Raw genomic sequence first — 13,284 nt, 5'->3', positions numbered from 1 at the left:
ACGTGCCTGGTTAGATGGTCCTGCTGGATCTTCTCTCCATGGTGGGCACAGGACAATGCCTGCAAGAATCTAGCACCTGTCAAGCAGTCTCTTGGGCTCCACTCCTTCCTTCGGAGAACTGCGTCCTCACAAGACAGCTAACCCCCCTCTCAGCTTGCTTCTCTCCAGTTCCAGTGATGCCCAGCAAAGTTGTCTGTGGCAGATCTGGGGGCACACCCTATGTGGGGCACTCCCTTGCCTCCTGTGGGTGCAAGCAATGTCCCACGGCACCCCCAGTGTGGATGTGGGTCAGGAACTGCTTATGGTTTCAGGTCGGCAGAGACTAGCGGGTGCTGAGCGGGCAGAAAGCACTTCTCCACTTTTAAGAGGCTTTTCCAGCCAATGGGGACGAGGTGGCTGCCTGCCACAGGCCGAATCCCCCGGTAATCCCACTGCCCAGGGGCTCCTTGCATTTTCCCCAGCAGAGCAGGACAGGCTGGCAGGGATAGATTCAGTTGGAGGGATGAAGACGGAAAGAAATGGAGTGAGGGTGAGGGGTGCTGGGGAGGGAGGCAGTGGAGGAGGAGACTGTGTGCCTGTGATTCAGTGAGGTGCAAAATAGGTAAAGCAGCTGCTTTTGTAGCTTCCTCAGCTGCCAGCCACGATGGAGAAGCGGTGGCACGGTTTTGCAGGACATGTGCCCAGCAGAGAAGTGAGACAAGATGGAGCAGCCAAGGAATCACTGCCAGCCATGACTCAAACTGCCACATCCTGCCCACCCCGGGCAGCTCAATAACCCCCCCTCAAAACCAACCTCCCCGGTGGCTGACTCACAGGAGGAGGTCTGGCAGGTGCTTGGGACCAAGCATTCTCTGGCCACTCATGGGGGAACCCTTTTCCTTCCAGGGAGGGGGCTGGGGCTCAGCCCAGGTGGGGTTTTGGGGAGGAAAAGGCCTGGGCTGTAAACCCCCCCTCAGCAGCAGGGGGGCGGCGGGGGCTTGGCCATACTCACAGCCAGGGTTTAATGTCTATTAATAAGGCTAATCAGCTAAGCCCTGGCCATCGCTAGCACTCCATCCCTCACTCACGCTGCCTCTCCTGTGAGGGCTCCCCCAGCACACACAGGGTATTCCCAGATTGGTGAGGTCCCCACAGGCCCTAGGGGAATGCCCAGGACACACGTTCCAGCAGTGGGTGATGAGAAGGGGGCCACAGGTCCTTGCTGCCCTCCGGCAACAGGACAGACAGGGGCACTCAGGGGAGCAGCCAAGAATGGGCAGTGCAGCCCTCCCGGTGCCCTCCATATCCACCCCAGACCCCTGGGCTGGTGGCTGCCCCATCTGGACTCATGGCACTGCAGTGTCCAACACCACAACCGTGGGCAGCCATCATGACCCCAGTGCTGGTGTGGAGCACCTGTCCCCCCCCTGCATCCTGTGACTGAGTCGATGTCCCAGCCACTGAAATGCACACAGAAGATACATTCTCCATTTTATTTTAAAAAAACCCATATATTTTCCACAGGACAGTACATGAAGGAACCGGGCAATGGTGCTGGACACTGTCACCTGCCCCTGCCTTGCCCCAGCACTGCCCAGCAAGGTGAGGGGCTGCACCTGGGGTGAGAAGAGGCAGGTGCTGCTACAAATGGAGACAGTTGTCAAAGAGGCCAAGACCAGACCCTGTCAGCTGGACCACATCACTGGAAGCTTTCTTGTAGCCTTCTCTTTTGGGGTTTGTTCTTCTGGTGGCAAAGAAACTTTTTGATGACAGTCCTTCTCAGCCAGCCCTACCTCTAGCTCCAGCACCATCCCCTCTCCCAGGCCACCAGCACCAGTAACACCAGACTGCTCCTCCCACTCAAGTACAGTAACACCACAAGGGGAGGGAAGCAGGGATCAATCCAGAAAGGGCAGCAGAGATCTGCTTCTGGCTAAAGCACACCAGGTACCCAGGTGAGATGGGTCCCATTGTCCCAGAGGTATGGGAGGGGAAAAGAGAGTTCACTCCTTGAGTGGTAGCACTAGGTTAACTGCCCAGATGGAGGTCACAGCACTATCACTTCTCCTCCTCCTTCTCTGCTGAAATTCTTCACTGCCCACAGCCCTGTTTCATCGGATGATGGGTGCTGAGCGGTCGTTGGTGACTGTGGGGCGCAGCTTGACTGTGGCAAAGGGGTTGGTACCTCTGGAATGGGAAAGGAAACAGGCAACCATCAGAAAGTCTGCAAATGCCATGCAGGGATGTTTGTGACCAAGCAAAGGCCACTTTAGTCCTGTTGCAGTCACCGACATGCCAGGGAGGAGAGCGTGGTAAAGCTCATTCCTGAGTATGTTTTCTCCTTAACACATCCTGCTGCATATTCCCATGTGGTTCCCCGTAGGCTCTCCTGAGGGTTCCTCACCCTCCTTCTTCCAAAGAATGAAGAAGGTACACTAGCACATGGCTGTCCCTCATGATAGCACTCTACACTTGCAGAGTGTACACCAGCCCTCCAAGCAAGGAGTCAGGGAGCAGAAAAAGGCCAGAAAGCACACAGCACCACCCCAGAAACATGGAGACACCAACCCAGCTGCAGGGGGAAGAAACCCCTCATCCCCACAGACCTGACTCATCAGAACTCAAACCCACGTCCTTTTATGCCTCGGCCCTTTCCAAGCAGGCAGAGATGCACAGTCGTGTAGCTCCACACTCAGGCTGCGAGCTGCTATTGTGACCCTTCCAGGATGGATGGGAAGGAGCATGTGGGTCTGGACATGTGTTCAGGGTGCTCAGGTCCTACCTCATTTTATCTGAGCCAGGGTAGGACCTTCCCAGTCAGCAGAGGCCTGAATGGACCACCTCTGCCTCCTGTCCTGGAAGGAAGGCTGTGCATTGCTTTTCCCCAGACACTTCCTTGTTCCTCCCACATTTGATAATCCAAAAGATTAAATAATAATAGCATTGTAGTAATAGTCCCTTCTGTCAGATTATTCTAGAGTGGAGTTCCACATCTTACCGTGGGAAGAGTTCAGGTGGCTGGTCAAATACTCCTGATTTCTGCAGTGAAAAGAAAAGCAGCAGTGAGAAATCTGGAGTAGGGAATGGAGAGAGAAAAGTGGGACAGGAGACACTGCACACATGGAGGAAGATTTCACAAAACACTTAGGTGAGTTAGGAGCCCAAGTCCTCTTAACAGGGCTCTGACTCCTTATTCAATCATGCTTTGCAAAAGTCCACAAATTCCCCACTGTAGATAATACCCTGAATTTTGTTGTGGGGGGTTGTCCCTATACTACAGGTTCCTTACTCCCCTAGGACATCTTCCTTTGTTTTGGGGAAGAAAGGAGATTACTCAGACCCCCAAAATGTCATATCTGAAGAGCACAGCAAACAGTGACAGTCTGAGCTACATTTCACCCTCCAGCACAGCCAGAGATGCCCCCTCATGTTGCCCATATACCCTGGCAAAAAGTCTGTCATCCATGGCCTCACGTGCTTCCTGCTTCCATGGGGAGCTCCAGAGCTGTACCTACCTACCCTACACCAGATATTTCTTAAAAGTGGACAAACCTGATGGACAAAGATGGACCTAAGGCCCTGTGGCCCTTATTCTTGGCCAGTAGATAGTGAAAGATCAGTGACAACTGACCTGCTAAAGTACTCTGGTGGCAGACAAGAAAGCCACACGGGACTATCTGACATCCAGTTGGGAAGTCACACCCATTTGTTTGTGGCTCAGCTGGGGGATGTCTTGGGCATACATTTAAAGCAAGGCTGAATCTTTCCAAATTAGTTTTTCCCTCCTTTATAGTGAGGTTCCACACTCTGCCATGCTGTTCCAAATGCTGTACATAATTCATGACTCAATCCCAGGTCTATCCCTACACCCTAGCCCTGGGGCAGGATGAAAACCCAGTGACTCAGAGGGACAGAAAGGCTGCAGAGGCTGTTCCCCTCTGTTGCACAGCCTGAGGCTACCTGAAACCACAGAGCAGGACATAAAGGGGTAAAAAAAGAGTAATTAAACGTTGCAGTTTTCAGTTCTTTGAGACATTCAATTGCTTGCAACCTTGCCCTGGCCTGGAACCAGTTACCATAGAAAAGGTTTTCCAGCCTCTGTGAGACTGAGCAAGTAATGCCCCATGGGCAGTGCTGTTCTTTCCTCCCCGAGGTCCTCACCTTTAACTTGGTTCTCCCCAGTCAATTCCCTATTGCTGGAAGCAATAGTAAGTGGAGGACTTCCTTCTCAGTATGCCATCTATAAGCCATGAGTTGGACACAACTTGTTCTAAGGCTCTCAAATATTGCTGTGCCCTCAGCCTTTGCTCCCAGCTTTTCCCTTTTCCCCAGCTGTGACTTTAAGCCAACCCTCATCTGAATTTAAAAGAGGAACCCTATGAAACTCCTCTCCATTCTCTGAAGGGAGAAGAAGGATGGCATCTCTGTTAGCTGGTCACCCACTCCCAGACCAGCCTGGTCACTCCATGTTCCTACTATTAGCAGAAAGAAGTGCTGCCCTGGAGCCACCAGAAATCAGGCTGGGAGGTCATGGAGAAAAGGACTGAACTGAAGGGTCCCTGCTGAGCAAAAAGAGAGAGAGATGAGAAGGGCAGGGGCCGAAAGGCAGTCCCTTGGGGGAGCAAAGCCAGGCACCGAGGATCTGCACACAACAGGAAGACTGGCAGGGGTCATCAGACAAGGTGGCATATGAACAGACTGGGTAAGAAAGCAGCAGGAAATACTCAGGAAAGCAGCAGGTCCCTTCACCAACATCAGAAAGGTGATTTTCTGCCTCTACTGGCCAAAGCAGAAAAGGTGTGCCTTGGAGGATGAAAGTCAGATGTGGCCCACTTCACACACACCCACCAGTCACTGCTCCTACACTCACCTTGGAGCCAGAATTGACTGGGGTGACCACCCCACTCTGGTGACTGCTGGCACCCACCGAGAGGGGAGGTGGGTTCGGCAAGCTGGGCTGGGCAGCAGCAGGCCAGTAATTGCTGGAGGTTGGAGCGCTGGGATGGTCCAGGATGTCATCCATACTGTGACTGCTTCGCAGCGGGAAGGACCTGAGCAAAAGGAGAAGACGGTGAGGTGGGAGCCAAAGAGCAAGGATCAGGGAGCAGCACAGGTGCTGGCACAACATGGGATGTCTCTGGAGGAAATAGACATGTCTTGGACTGGCCCAGTTGCAAGAACCTTTGAGATGACATTACACAGGTTATGGGAGCTGCCTAGGGAAGCCTGCGAGGTCCCAGGGCACAGTGAGGCTCTTGGCAGGCTCTCCAGCATGGGAGCCCTGCAGCTGTCCATGGGGCACACTCAAATAAACCCCACTGGCATTTGTGGTGTACCAGGAGCTCCTGCCCGGCCAATTGCCATCCTGTTACCTGGTGTCTGGCTCCTCCATCTCCCTTGAATTCTCTAAAGGCTTGACATAAGCTTCAGGGAACCAGCCACACCTAGGGCACAGGAACAGAGCCAAATGAGGTCCAGGCAACCATGGTTTGTGGTTCTTCAGATCCACACTTCTGATCTGCACCCATCCCACACATCAATCAAGCCACGTTTGCCACTGACAAGGTTCCTGCACTTCTTTCACCCATAGATGGGGCACAGGGGTTATCGTGGGATGGACCTTGAGCTTGGAGCAGGATCGCTTATCTCGGGAGCTGTGCAAAACTTGTGCTCCTGGGAGTAATGTTGGTGCAATCCAGCAAGAGACACTCCAACCAACTGCAATCACAAGGAAGCTGTGGAAAACTTGTTCAGGAATTTTACACAGCTTCACTCCAGAAACAGCCACCCAAAGAAAGGTGCTGCTTTTGTTCATCTCACATCTGTGAGCATTCCTGCAGACCACATCCTATGTGGAATGGGGCAGGCTTTACACACAGATGTTGGCTGGCAGTGCCACAGGGAATAATTCAGTAAGTGCTGGGTGCAGCAGTTTCCATGCCCTGCCTGTGCTGGAGGCTGTGGCAGCAGTTGCAGCGTGAGCTAAGAAATGCCAAGCCTCTCAGGTAACTCCAGCAGTTCATGGCCCTGAGCTGGATCCCATGACAGGAGTCACTCAGTCATGCAAGCCAGGAGGGGGTCACTGCATCCCTGGCTCTTCCACCCAAAGCCCCTGGAGGTTTCTCAGGCAGCCCATCCACGCCAGCCCTGCCACACTGCATCTTCTTGGAACAGAGAGCCCCCATCACTGAAGTGCTGACACAGTGCTGTCCCACTGAGATGGTGTGTGGGACACAGTGCTCAGGCCACACCAGGAGGCGAGGGGGGTGATAATTTTGGGTTAACCTTCCAGCTCCAGACTCAACAGGCCTGAATCTGTCCCATTTACAGCAGCAGAGTCACGTACGTGGATGAGCCCTCCAGCTTGCCATAGAGCCAGCCATTCTGCGCCTCTGGCATCAGCACCGCGATGACGTCCCCGGGCTCAAACCGCAGCAGGGTCCGGTTGGCACCCGTCGTGTGGGGCACAATGGCCTGAACTCTTGTTGTGCCACTCCTCTTCCTGCCCTCGCTGCCACTGCTGGCCTCCCCAAAGGAACCCGAACGGGATGTACGGCCCATAGGGAGCAAACCTGTGGGGAGGCATGCCAAGGGTCTGGCTGGAGTCTGGCATCCTCCTGCGAGACCCACACCGCCTCAAAGGGATCAGTGCTTTCCCAGTCAAGTAATTACTCTAGGGGAGGGACAGATGGCCTTTCAGGGAGAGGGCAAAACATAGCATGGGAAAAGCAGGGTAAGCATCCTGCAGGAGACAACCAACTCAAGCCAAACCCATTTGTTTTGCACTGTGTCCTCTCTGGCCAAATGCTTAGAGCATAAGCACTGCATGCTCTGGCTGATGCCCTCCCTGCCTGACGGTCCTCTTCCTGACCTGCTAGAGCTTCTAATTATTTGGGTAATTTCCCTCTCTCCCTGTCCTTTTTTTACTTCTTGTAAAAACTTTAAGCTGAAATTTCTCAGGAAGGAAAAGCACGTGTGTCAGGGGTTAAGGGGCTGGGTTTCATAGGGCAAGCTAATATTTAATCTGGTAGTATGAGAGAAGGTGCTTTACTAAAATGGGAATTCCTGTAAGAACCAGTTCTTGTAGTTCAAGAAGCCTTGAAAATTGCACATTCATACATTCCCCACGTCACACAGCCTGGCCGTGCCCTGGATGGACTCTGCCCTGAAGGCTAAGCTCACTTTCTACTTCAGCCTTGCCCTGTACAGCTCCCATAGGCACGATCCTCTCACCATCCCTAGGAACATGGCTGAGGTCTGGTGGTCTGGTAGAGTGGTGGTACCTTCCCAAACCCAACCCTCTTCCCACAGAGGTCCAGCCCCTGTGTCTCCCCACAGCACTGCTCCCAGATGTGGGTCATACTGGCTGCTGATGGTGTCCTCCGCAGTGGCCGCCTGGGAGACTCTGGCTGAGGAGACATTCTCATTTCTGGAGGGTCTGGAGAGAAGATGTTGGATCTACTCCCAGTCATAGAAGAAGCAAAGTCCCCAAGGGGTCTCTGGGGCTGTTGGAAAGAAAGGGGGTTGAACACACATCCACGAAGGCTGTGTTAGGCAGGAGATGCTCTGAGAGATAAGCAGTCTCTCTTAGAAAGCCAAACTCAGCACATTCCTCCATTGCAGCCCACACACAGGCCACTCTTCCTCTTGGCCAGGAAAGGCCACTGGAGCTGGACAGCAAGCACCATGGTAGGCCAAGGACTGGTCTTGCCCTGTAGCCTCACCACCAAGGAACTATTGAATATTTTGGGTTGGAAGGTACCTTTGAAGGCCATCTAGTCCAACCACCTGAAATGAGCAAGGATGTCTTCAATCAGATCAGGTTGCTCACAGCTCAGTTTAACCTGACCTTGAATGTTTCCAGAGACGGGGCATCCACCACCACTCTGGGCCTGTTCCAATATTTCACCAAACAAGGTTAAGCTGTCTGTGGGCTCCTCACCATCTCAAGGTGGGTGGGTGTGAGCCGTCCTGATGGATACCCCTGGCTGTGGGAGGCTGAGAGCAGGCCCTGTGAGTGGCTGTTTGAGGGGTTACGGCTGGCTTCCAGCTGCTCCTTCCACCGGGGTGCCTTGGTCTGGATCATGCCCCGAGCCTGGGAAGAAACAGAGAAGAGGGGGTGTTGGACAGGGCAGACCAGCTACAGAGGAAGCCTAGGGCTTACATGTGCATTAGAGACCAGGTCCTCCCACAATTAGGCCTGTGGGCATGGCAAAACAGCTCACTCGAGGCAGGAATTTCCAGGATGGCACCCTCCAGCAGAGATCCCCTGGTCCCAAAGAACCTGCTATAAACACCTACAGCACCCTTCCCTCCTCCATCACTGACACACCAAACTAACACCATGCCAGCACCACCCTCAGCCTCAGACATGTTCTCCGAGCCTAATACAGCCAGCCTGAACCTCACAGCAAGAAACAAAATAGTTTCCCGCCCAGTCCATGCAGAGATGCATCTTTCACCTAAGGGATGGCTCAGCCCTGGCTCCCTCCTGCCTGCATACTCCCGCTCCAGCCCTGCTGTCTGCTCCCCCAGCTCTGCTCCCCAGCATGGCAGGGCTGTACCCTGCTGTAAAACTGGAGGAGAGTGTTGTAGAGCATCTGGTGCTTTTCAGCCAGGAAGCGGTAGCGGCGTTTCTCCTCCAGCTCAGCCTCCCTCTGGCTCTCAGAGACGAATGCCTGCATCTCCGAGCGCAGCCGCATCACATTCTCCTGTGTTACAGGGAAAAAAGGGAGGAAGGGATCAGTGAAAATCCAGCAGAGGGGGCTCAGGGGAAGGGTTGAAAGGGGTCATCATGTCTATCAGCTTCCCAGTCCTCTTGCCATGCTGGAGCAGCAGAGAGGAGCTAGAGCAGAGTGCCAGGGATTAAGTCCTTGCTTCCTGAGGCTTCCTAAAAGAGGAAAAGGCTTGGCAGGAGTGAGTACCACAGGTCAGTAGCACCCTGTAGAACAGCAGTTTCCTACTTTCCAGATAAGCCTGCTGCCTTTTGAACACTGGGGCAACCCCTTGGCTAAGGCTGCTGAGAAATCAGCCCTGGTTCCCAAGAAATCATCCAGTTTTTATTACCAACTCCCCTTCCTGCAATCACTGCTTACCTTCATCTCCCGGGCATTTTTGTCACGAGCCCTCTCCATTCTCCACAGCTCTGCCATGCACTTATCCAGGTTGGTGGCTCTTCGCTGGTACTCCAGCTCATACTGCTTCTGGCTCTCCTGACAGAGAAAAAGCAGGCTCAGTAAGGAGCCAGAGACCCAGCCACACTGTGAGGCAGCAAGGGTCCTGCTCTGACGGGTGGTGGGGCATTTGAGTTCACCTGCAATCAGGCTTCACCTGGACCTCTTCTATAATGCCTTTCTTTTAATTTTAAATGGCCCAAGAGTGCTGATGAACCTCCAGATCTCAGGACTGGCACCCAGCTGTCCCAGCCCTGGGTCCCAAGGCCTCTGTCTTCCTCTGTGACAGCAGCACACCCAGCAGCAAGGCCAGCTGGGCCACAGCAGCACAGGACCCACAGACAAGCAGGGATTTGGGGAAGCCTGTGATTTGGGGAAGCTGGGAACTCTGCTTTTGGAATGCTGAGTCTCTCAGCCCTGCTGAAGCATTTGACAAGTCCCACTGCACAAAGAACAGCCACCTGCCCTCTTTTAGCTCTCCATTATCAGCTGACAAGTGGAGTTTGTTCCATGATGGGAGGAAGTAAGAACCCCTATCTCCTGCTGAGAAGAATCACGAAACACCTCAAGTGTTGAAGCAAAAACCCTTGGGGAAGAGGGAGAGAGAAACAAGGAGAGCTGAGGAGGAGAAGGGAGTTCATCACTTACACTGATAAACTGCACATCCATTTTGCTGTTCTTCTCCATGTGCTGCAGCAGGTCCACGTGGAAGGTCTGAGCCTGCAAGAGGTGAAGGAGCCATCACCCTTATCTCTTTATCATATGGGATGTTGCATGCATTGTGATAAGGGGTGGCTCATAAAATGTGCAGAGCAAGTGACTGGCAGCCAGGCTCTGGGTGTGCCAGCCCTGTGACCCTCCTGTGCCACATGCAGCAGGGAGGCAGGCACCTGCCTGCAGCCATGTGTGAGGGCAGCTGATGGGGCGAATATGGTAAATGCTGATAAGCTGTATTTAAGGAAATCACTTTATTCTCCACCTCCACCAGCCCTTTGGAAAACCACTCACCACAACTTCCAAATCGGAGCTCAGTATTCTCTGCGTGTCAGACATCTCCATCAGAATTTCACCTTTGGGGGAAAAAGACAGGAGAAGGTGAAAAAGTCCTGTGGCCATTTTCTCGTGTGCCTAAGGAGGCAGACCAGCAGTGTGCAGCTCAGGCTGATGATACACAGCTGTGAAAGTCCAAGGGGTATGACAGAGCACTGCTCTCTGCACCCTGGTAGCCTTCCTTCCCAGGCACTGCCAATGCAGGGTTACTCCAGCCCGATGGCTGGACCAGTGCTCTGCTACAGCCCCAGGTGTCAGAGGCAGCCTCGCCTCTGCCATGGGCTCTGGGCGCTGGGTTTCTGCTCTGCCACAGCCCCTCCAGGCCCCATTTCTAACCCCAAAGGCTCCCCAGCTGCCCTGCACATTTCTGGCTGTTCTATGGAAGGCAGCTCCAGCACTTGCTCCAATGCTGTGCATGGTCCCACTTCACTGGCTTTGGCCCTATGGAAAGGAAGAGACTGATGACAGGGAGCAGAGGAGCTAGCTGGGAGGTGCAGATGACAAGAAGAGTCTGCAGAAGGGCATGTCTGCTGGAAGCTTTTTGCTAAAATGTTTAGCAGTGGAGCAGTTCCCTGACCACGTTTTCAGCAGTCACCACCAGGCTGCAGAGTTATTTACACTGCTGAGTGCGAGTCCCTCAGCTCCAAGCTACCATTCCAACCAGTTGCAGGCTCAGGAGGACAAAACCCCATCAGTTGTTGTCAGTGCATGCTCCCTGGCTTTTCCCTCACACCCTCAAGGAGGAGAAAAATGCTTCCTCCGTGATGAAAATTTAATCTCTGGGGGCAGCATGCCTCAACAGGGACTGGTTTCTGTGAGAGGTCCATCACAGGAGCTGAGCTCACTCACTGATCTCAGAGAGATACAGGGAGGAGTACTGGGACTGTGAGAAATATTCAAGGACACACAATAAATTTGACTGTCACCACCTGGACAGGGCCTGGTACAGAGACACCATTTAGAGGAGCTGTCTTTCTTGCCCCAGTACCTGGAAGTATACCACCTAAGGGAGAAGGTCAAAAAAGGTAACTGTGGCTCACCAGAGGAGAGAGGATGATGTGCAGGAGAGCCTTACCCAGCATGTGTGAGGTGGAACTCTGCAGTGCTTGCTCCCCAATCTTCTCAACTGCCTTAAAATACACTTCAGCTGCTTTGGATAGTGCTGTGGGGAGAGGATAAGGGTGGTAAGGGCCCAGCCTGCCTTCCCACCATCACCAGCTCCAGCAAGCAGCACACAGAACAGCCAACTACTGGTACTTCACCTACAGGCACCCCATCTCTCCCCATCAGCAGTGGGTCCTGGAGCTGAAGAGTGCTTAAGAGCAGCTCAGGACACGTCAGAGGTGGCAGACAACAACCTTGTCCTGGGTGAGGGGATGGGGGTGCCCAGGCTGGATGCAGCACTGTGGTCTGGAGCCCTGGCTGTGTGGGACCGCACTCACCGTGGAAGGCACGCAGGTAGTTGTTCCCCAGGTACACCAGGTTCTCCAGCGCAGGGTTGAACTGCTCCAGGATACTCTGTGGCCAGGTAGAAGCACGTTAACACCATTTTTCCTCGTGCCCAGAGACCTCAGCAGGCCAAGGCTCCTGTGCTGTGGTTTGGCTGGTAAGAGCCCCTTCTGGAGCTCTGGAACCAAAACAATGTATAGCCCAGCACAGCCAGCTCTCTGCATCGGGGCTGGCTAGCAACTTCAGCTGCCCTTAGCCTTCCCAAGCCAGCCAGGAGAGGGGCCGTGCCAGAGGGCAAGGTAGCCCACTGCAGAGCCAAGTGGTTGCCTAAATGAAGACGGCTTTCTCCCAAGGCCCACGCCCACTGCAGGCAGGGGAGAAACTGCAAGGGGATCTGAGCAGCCTTTTTCCTCACCCCAGAGCCAGCCAGAGGGTCACTGCTTATTATCCAGGCATGAACACAACCCTTTCCTGGCCAGGATGTGGTGCACTGCCAGACTCAGCAACTTAGTAAGAGAAGGGATGGACAACCAGCTTCTCTGCTTTTATTTGCATTTATCTAAGACTATCCATTGACTACAGAGAAGACCAGAGATTGGAATAAGCAATTCCCCACTTCTGTCAACCCTCTCCCCTTGGTTCAACACCGATGTGTGTAGGGAAGCATTTATGAGATCAGAGACTCTTTCAAAGGAGGGGCAAAATGGCCGATCAAACTTCTTCCTGCCAGCAACCAAGGTGTGTCACTCTTCATGCTCCATGTCCAAACCACCCTGCTTGCCCAGCTCCTTCCTGAATCTGTCCTTGGGAACCACACCACCCTCTCCTCTGGCTCCCAAATACAGCCCAGAGCCCACAGGAGCTGCTGTAGTTCAGCCTGCAAATGGATTCAGCCCTCAGCTGTTCACCCAAGGGAGCCTTTGGCAGAAAACACTCATCTCCCACCCACACGTCCCCCACACGCAGTCAGGAGCAGCCTTTGATGCCAACACTCACCTTATAGATGGAGATGGTGGATCTGTAGGACAGATCCATCTCTGGAGCCTATTCACTCTCCCACAGAGAAGCAAGGAGCAAAGGCGAGCACAAGGTGTTATTCTGGCCTGAAGGACTCTGCTTCTGCACAGCCAGCTGGATGGAAAGAGCCTGTCACCAGCAAGGAAGGACAGCAGGAAGACAGAGATGTGGTACAAAGGGAGCACTGATGGAGTTTAATAATTCACCAGCCAAGAGGCTGGAACTTGATCTCTGGAAGTAACCAGACTCTGGGGGGGAGAGAAGAATCCTGCGACAGCCAGCAAGGACACGTGACAGCCTCTTTGCATTATTGATTGCCAGCTTGGTACCCAGCTCTGCCTGCCCCGACACCTGCGGCGCCGGCCACCTGCCCGAGTCACTGCCTTATGGCTCGCTGCCCCGGCCCTGCCACGGCTCCAGCGAGGCTTGCTCGGCCTCACTGTGCCGAGCAAGTGAGGCGTCCTCAGGTCTCTCACAAAGACACATCGCAAGTCAGGAGATCCCTGTCAGCTTGTAAGCAAAGAGCAGCAGGCAGGGGGGAACACAAGGAAAGCTCTACACAAATTTCAGCTCTCCCCTGCCCATATTCCCCCACCCCAGGCTTCACCCCTCTGGC

General features: G+C 53.8%; 1 protein-coding gene across 3 annotated transcripts; it reads right to left on the bottom strand.

Moving 5' to 3' along the window:
* Nucleotides 1–1,458: 1,458 nt before the first annotated feature.
* Nucleotides 1,459–12,904, bottom strand: BAIAP2L2 (BAR/IMD domain containing adaptor protein 2 like 2). 3 transcript variants are annotated; one of them, XM_053943599.1, is made up of 14 exons: nucleotides 12,648–12,904; nucleotides 11,645–11,720; nucleotides 11,278–11,364; nucleotides 10,161–10,222; nucleotides 9,801–9,872; nucleotides 9,075–9,191; nucleotides 8,544–8,690; nucleotides 7,922–8,074; nucleotides 7,343–7,484; nucleotides 6,326–6,551; nucleotides 5,352–5,423; nucleotides 4,850–5,030; nucleotides 2,978–3,018; nucleotides 1,459–2,166 (listed from the first exon to the last, which is right to left on the bottom strand). In XM_053943599.1, the coding sequence occupies exons 1-14, from the start codon at nucleotides 12,684–12,686 to the stop codon at nucleotides 2,091–2,093; spliced, it is 1,491 nt and encodes a 496-aa protein (XP_053799574.1). In that variant the 5' UTR covers nucleotides 12,687–12,904; the 3' UTR covers nucleotides 1,459–2,090. The 3 variants fall into 3 exon arrangements, with proteins under 3 accessions (XP_053799574.1, XP_053799576.1, XP_053799577.1); XM_053943601.1 differs by lacking the exon at nucleotides 5,352–5,423; XM_053943602.1 differs by lacking the exons at nucleotides 11,645–11,720; nucleotides 12,648–12,904 and having other exon boundaries at nucleotides 11,243–11,297.
* Between the last annotated feature and the right edge of the window lie 380 nt (nucleotides 12,905–13,284).

Source organism: Vidua chalybeata, chromosome 5, assembly GCF_026979565.1.
Source record: "Vidua chalybeata isolate OUT-0048 chromosome 5, bVidCha1 merged haplotype, whole genome shotgun sequence".
In the NCBI taxonomy this organism is placed as follows: Eukaryota; Metazoa; Chordata; class Aves; order Passeriformes; family Viduidae; genus Vidua; species Vidua chalybeata.
This window is presented reverse-complemented; position numbering and strand designations above follow the sequence as displayed.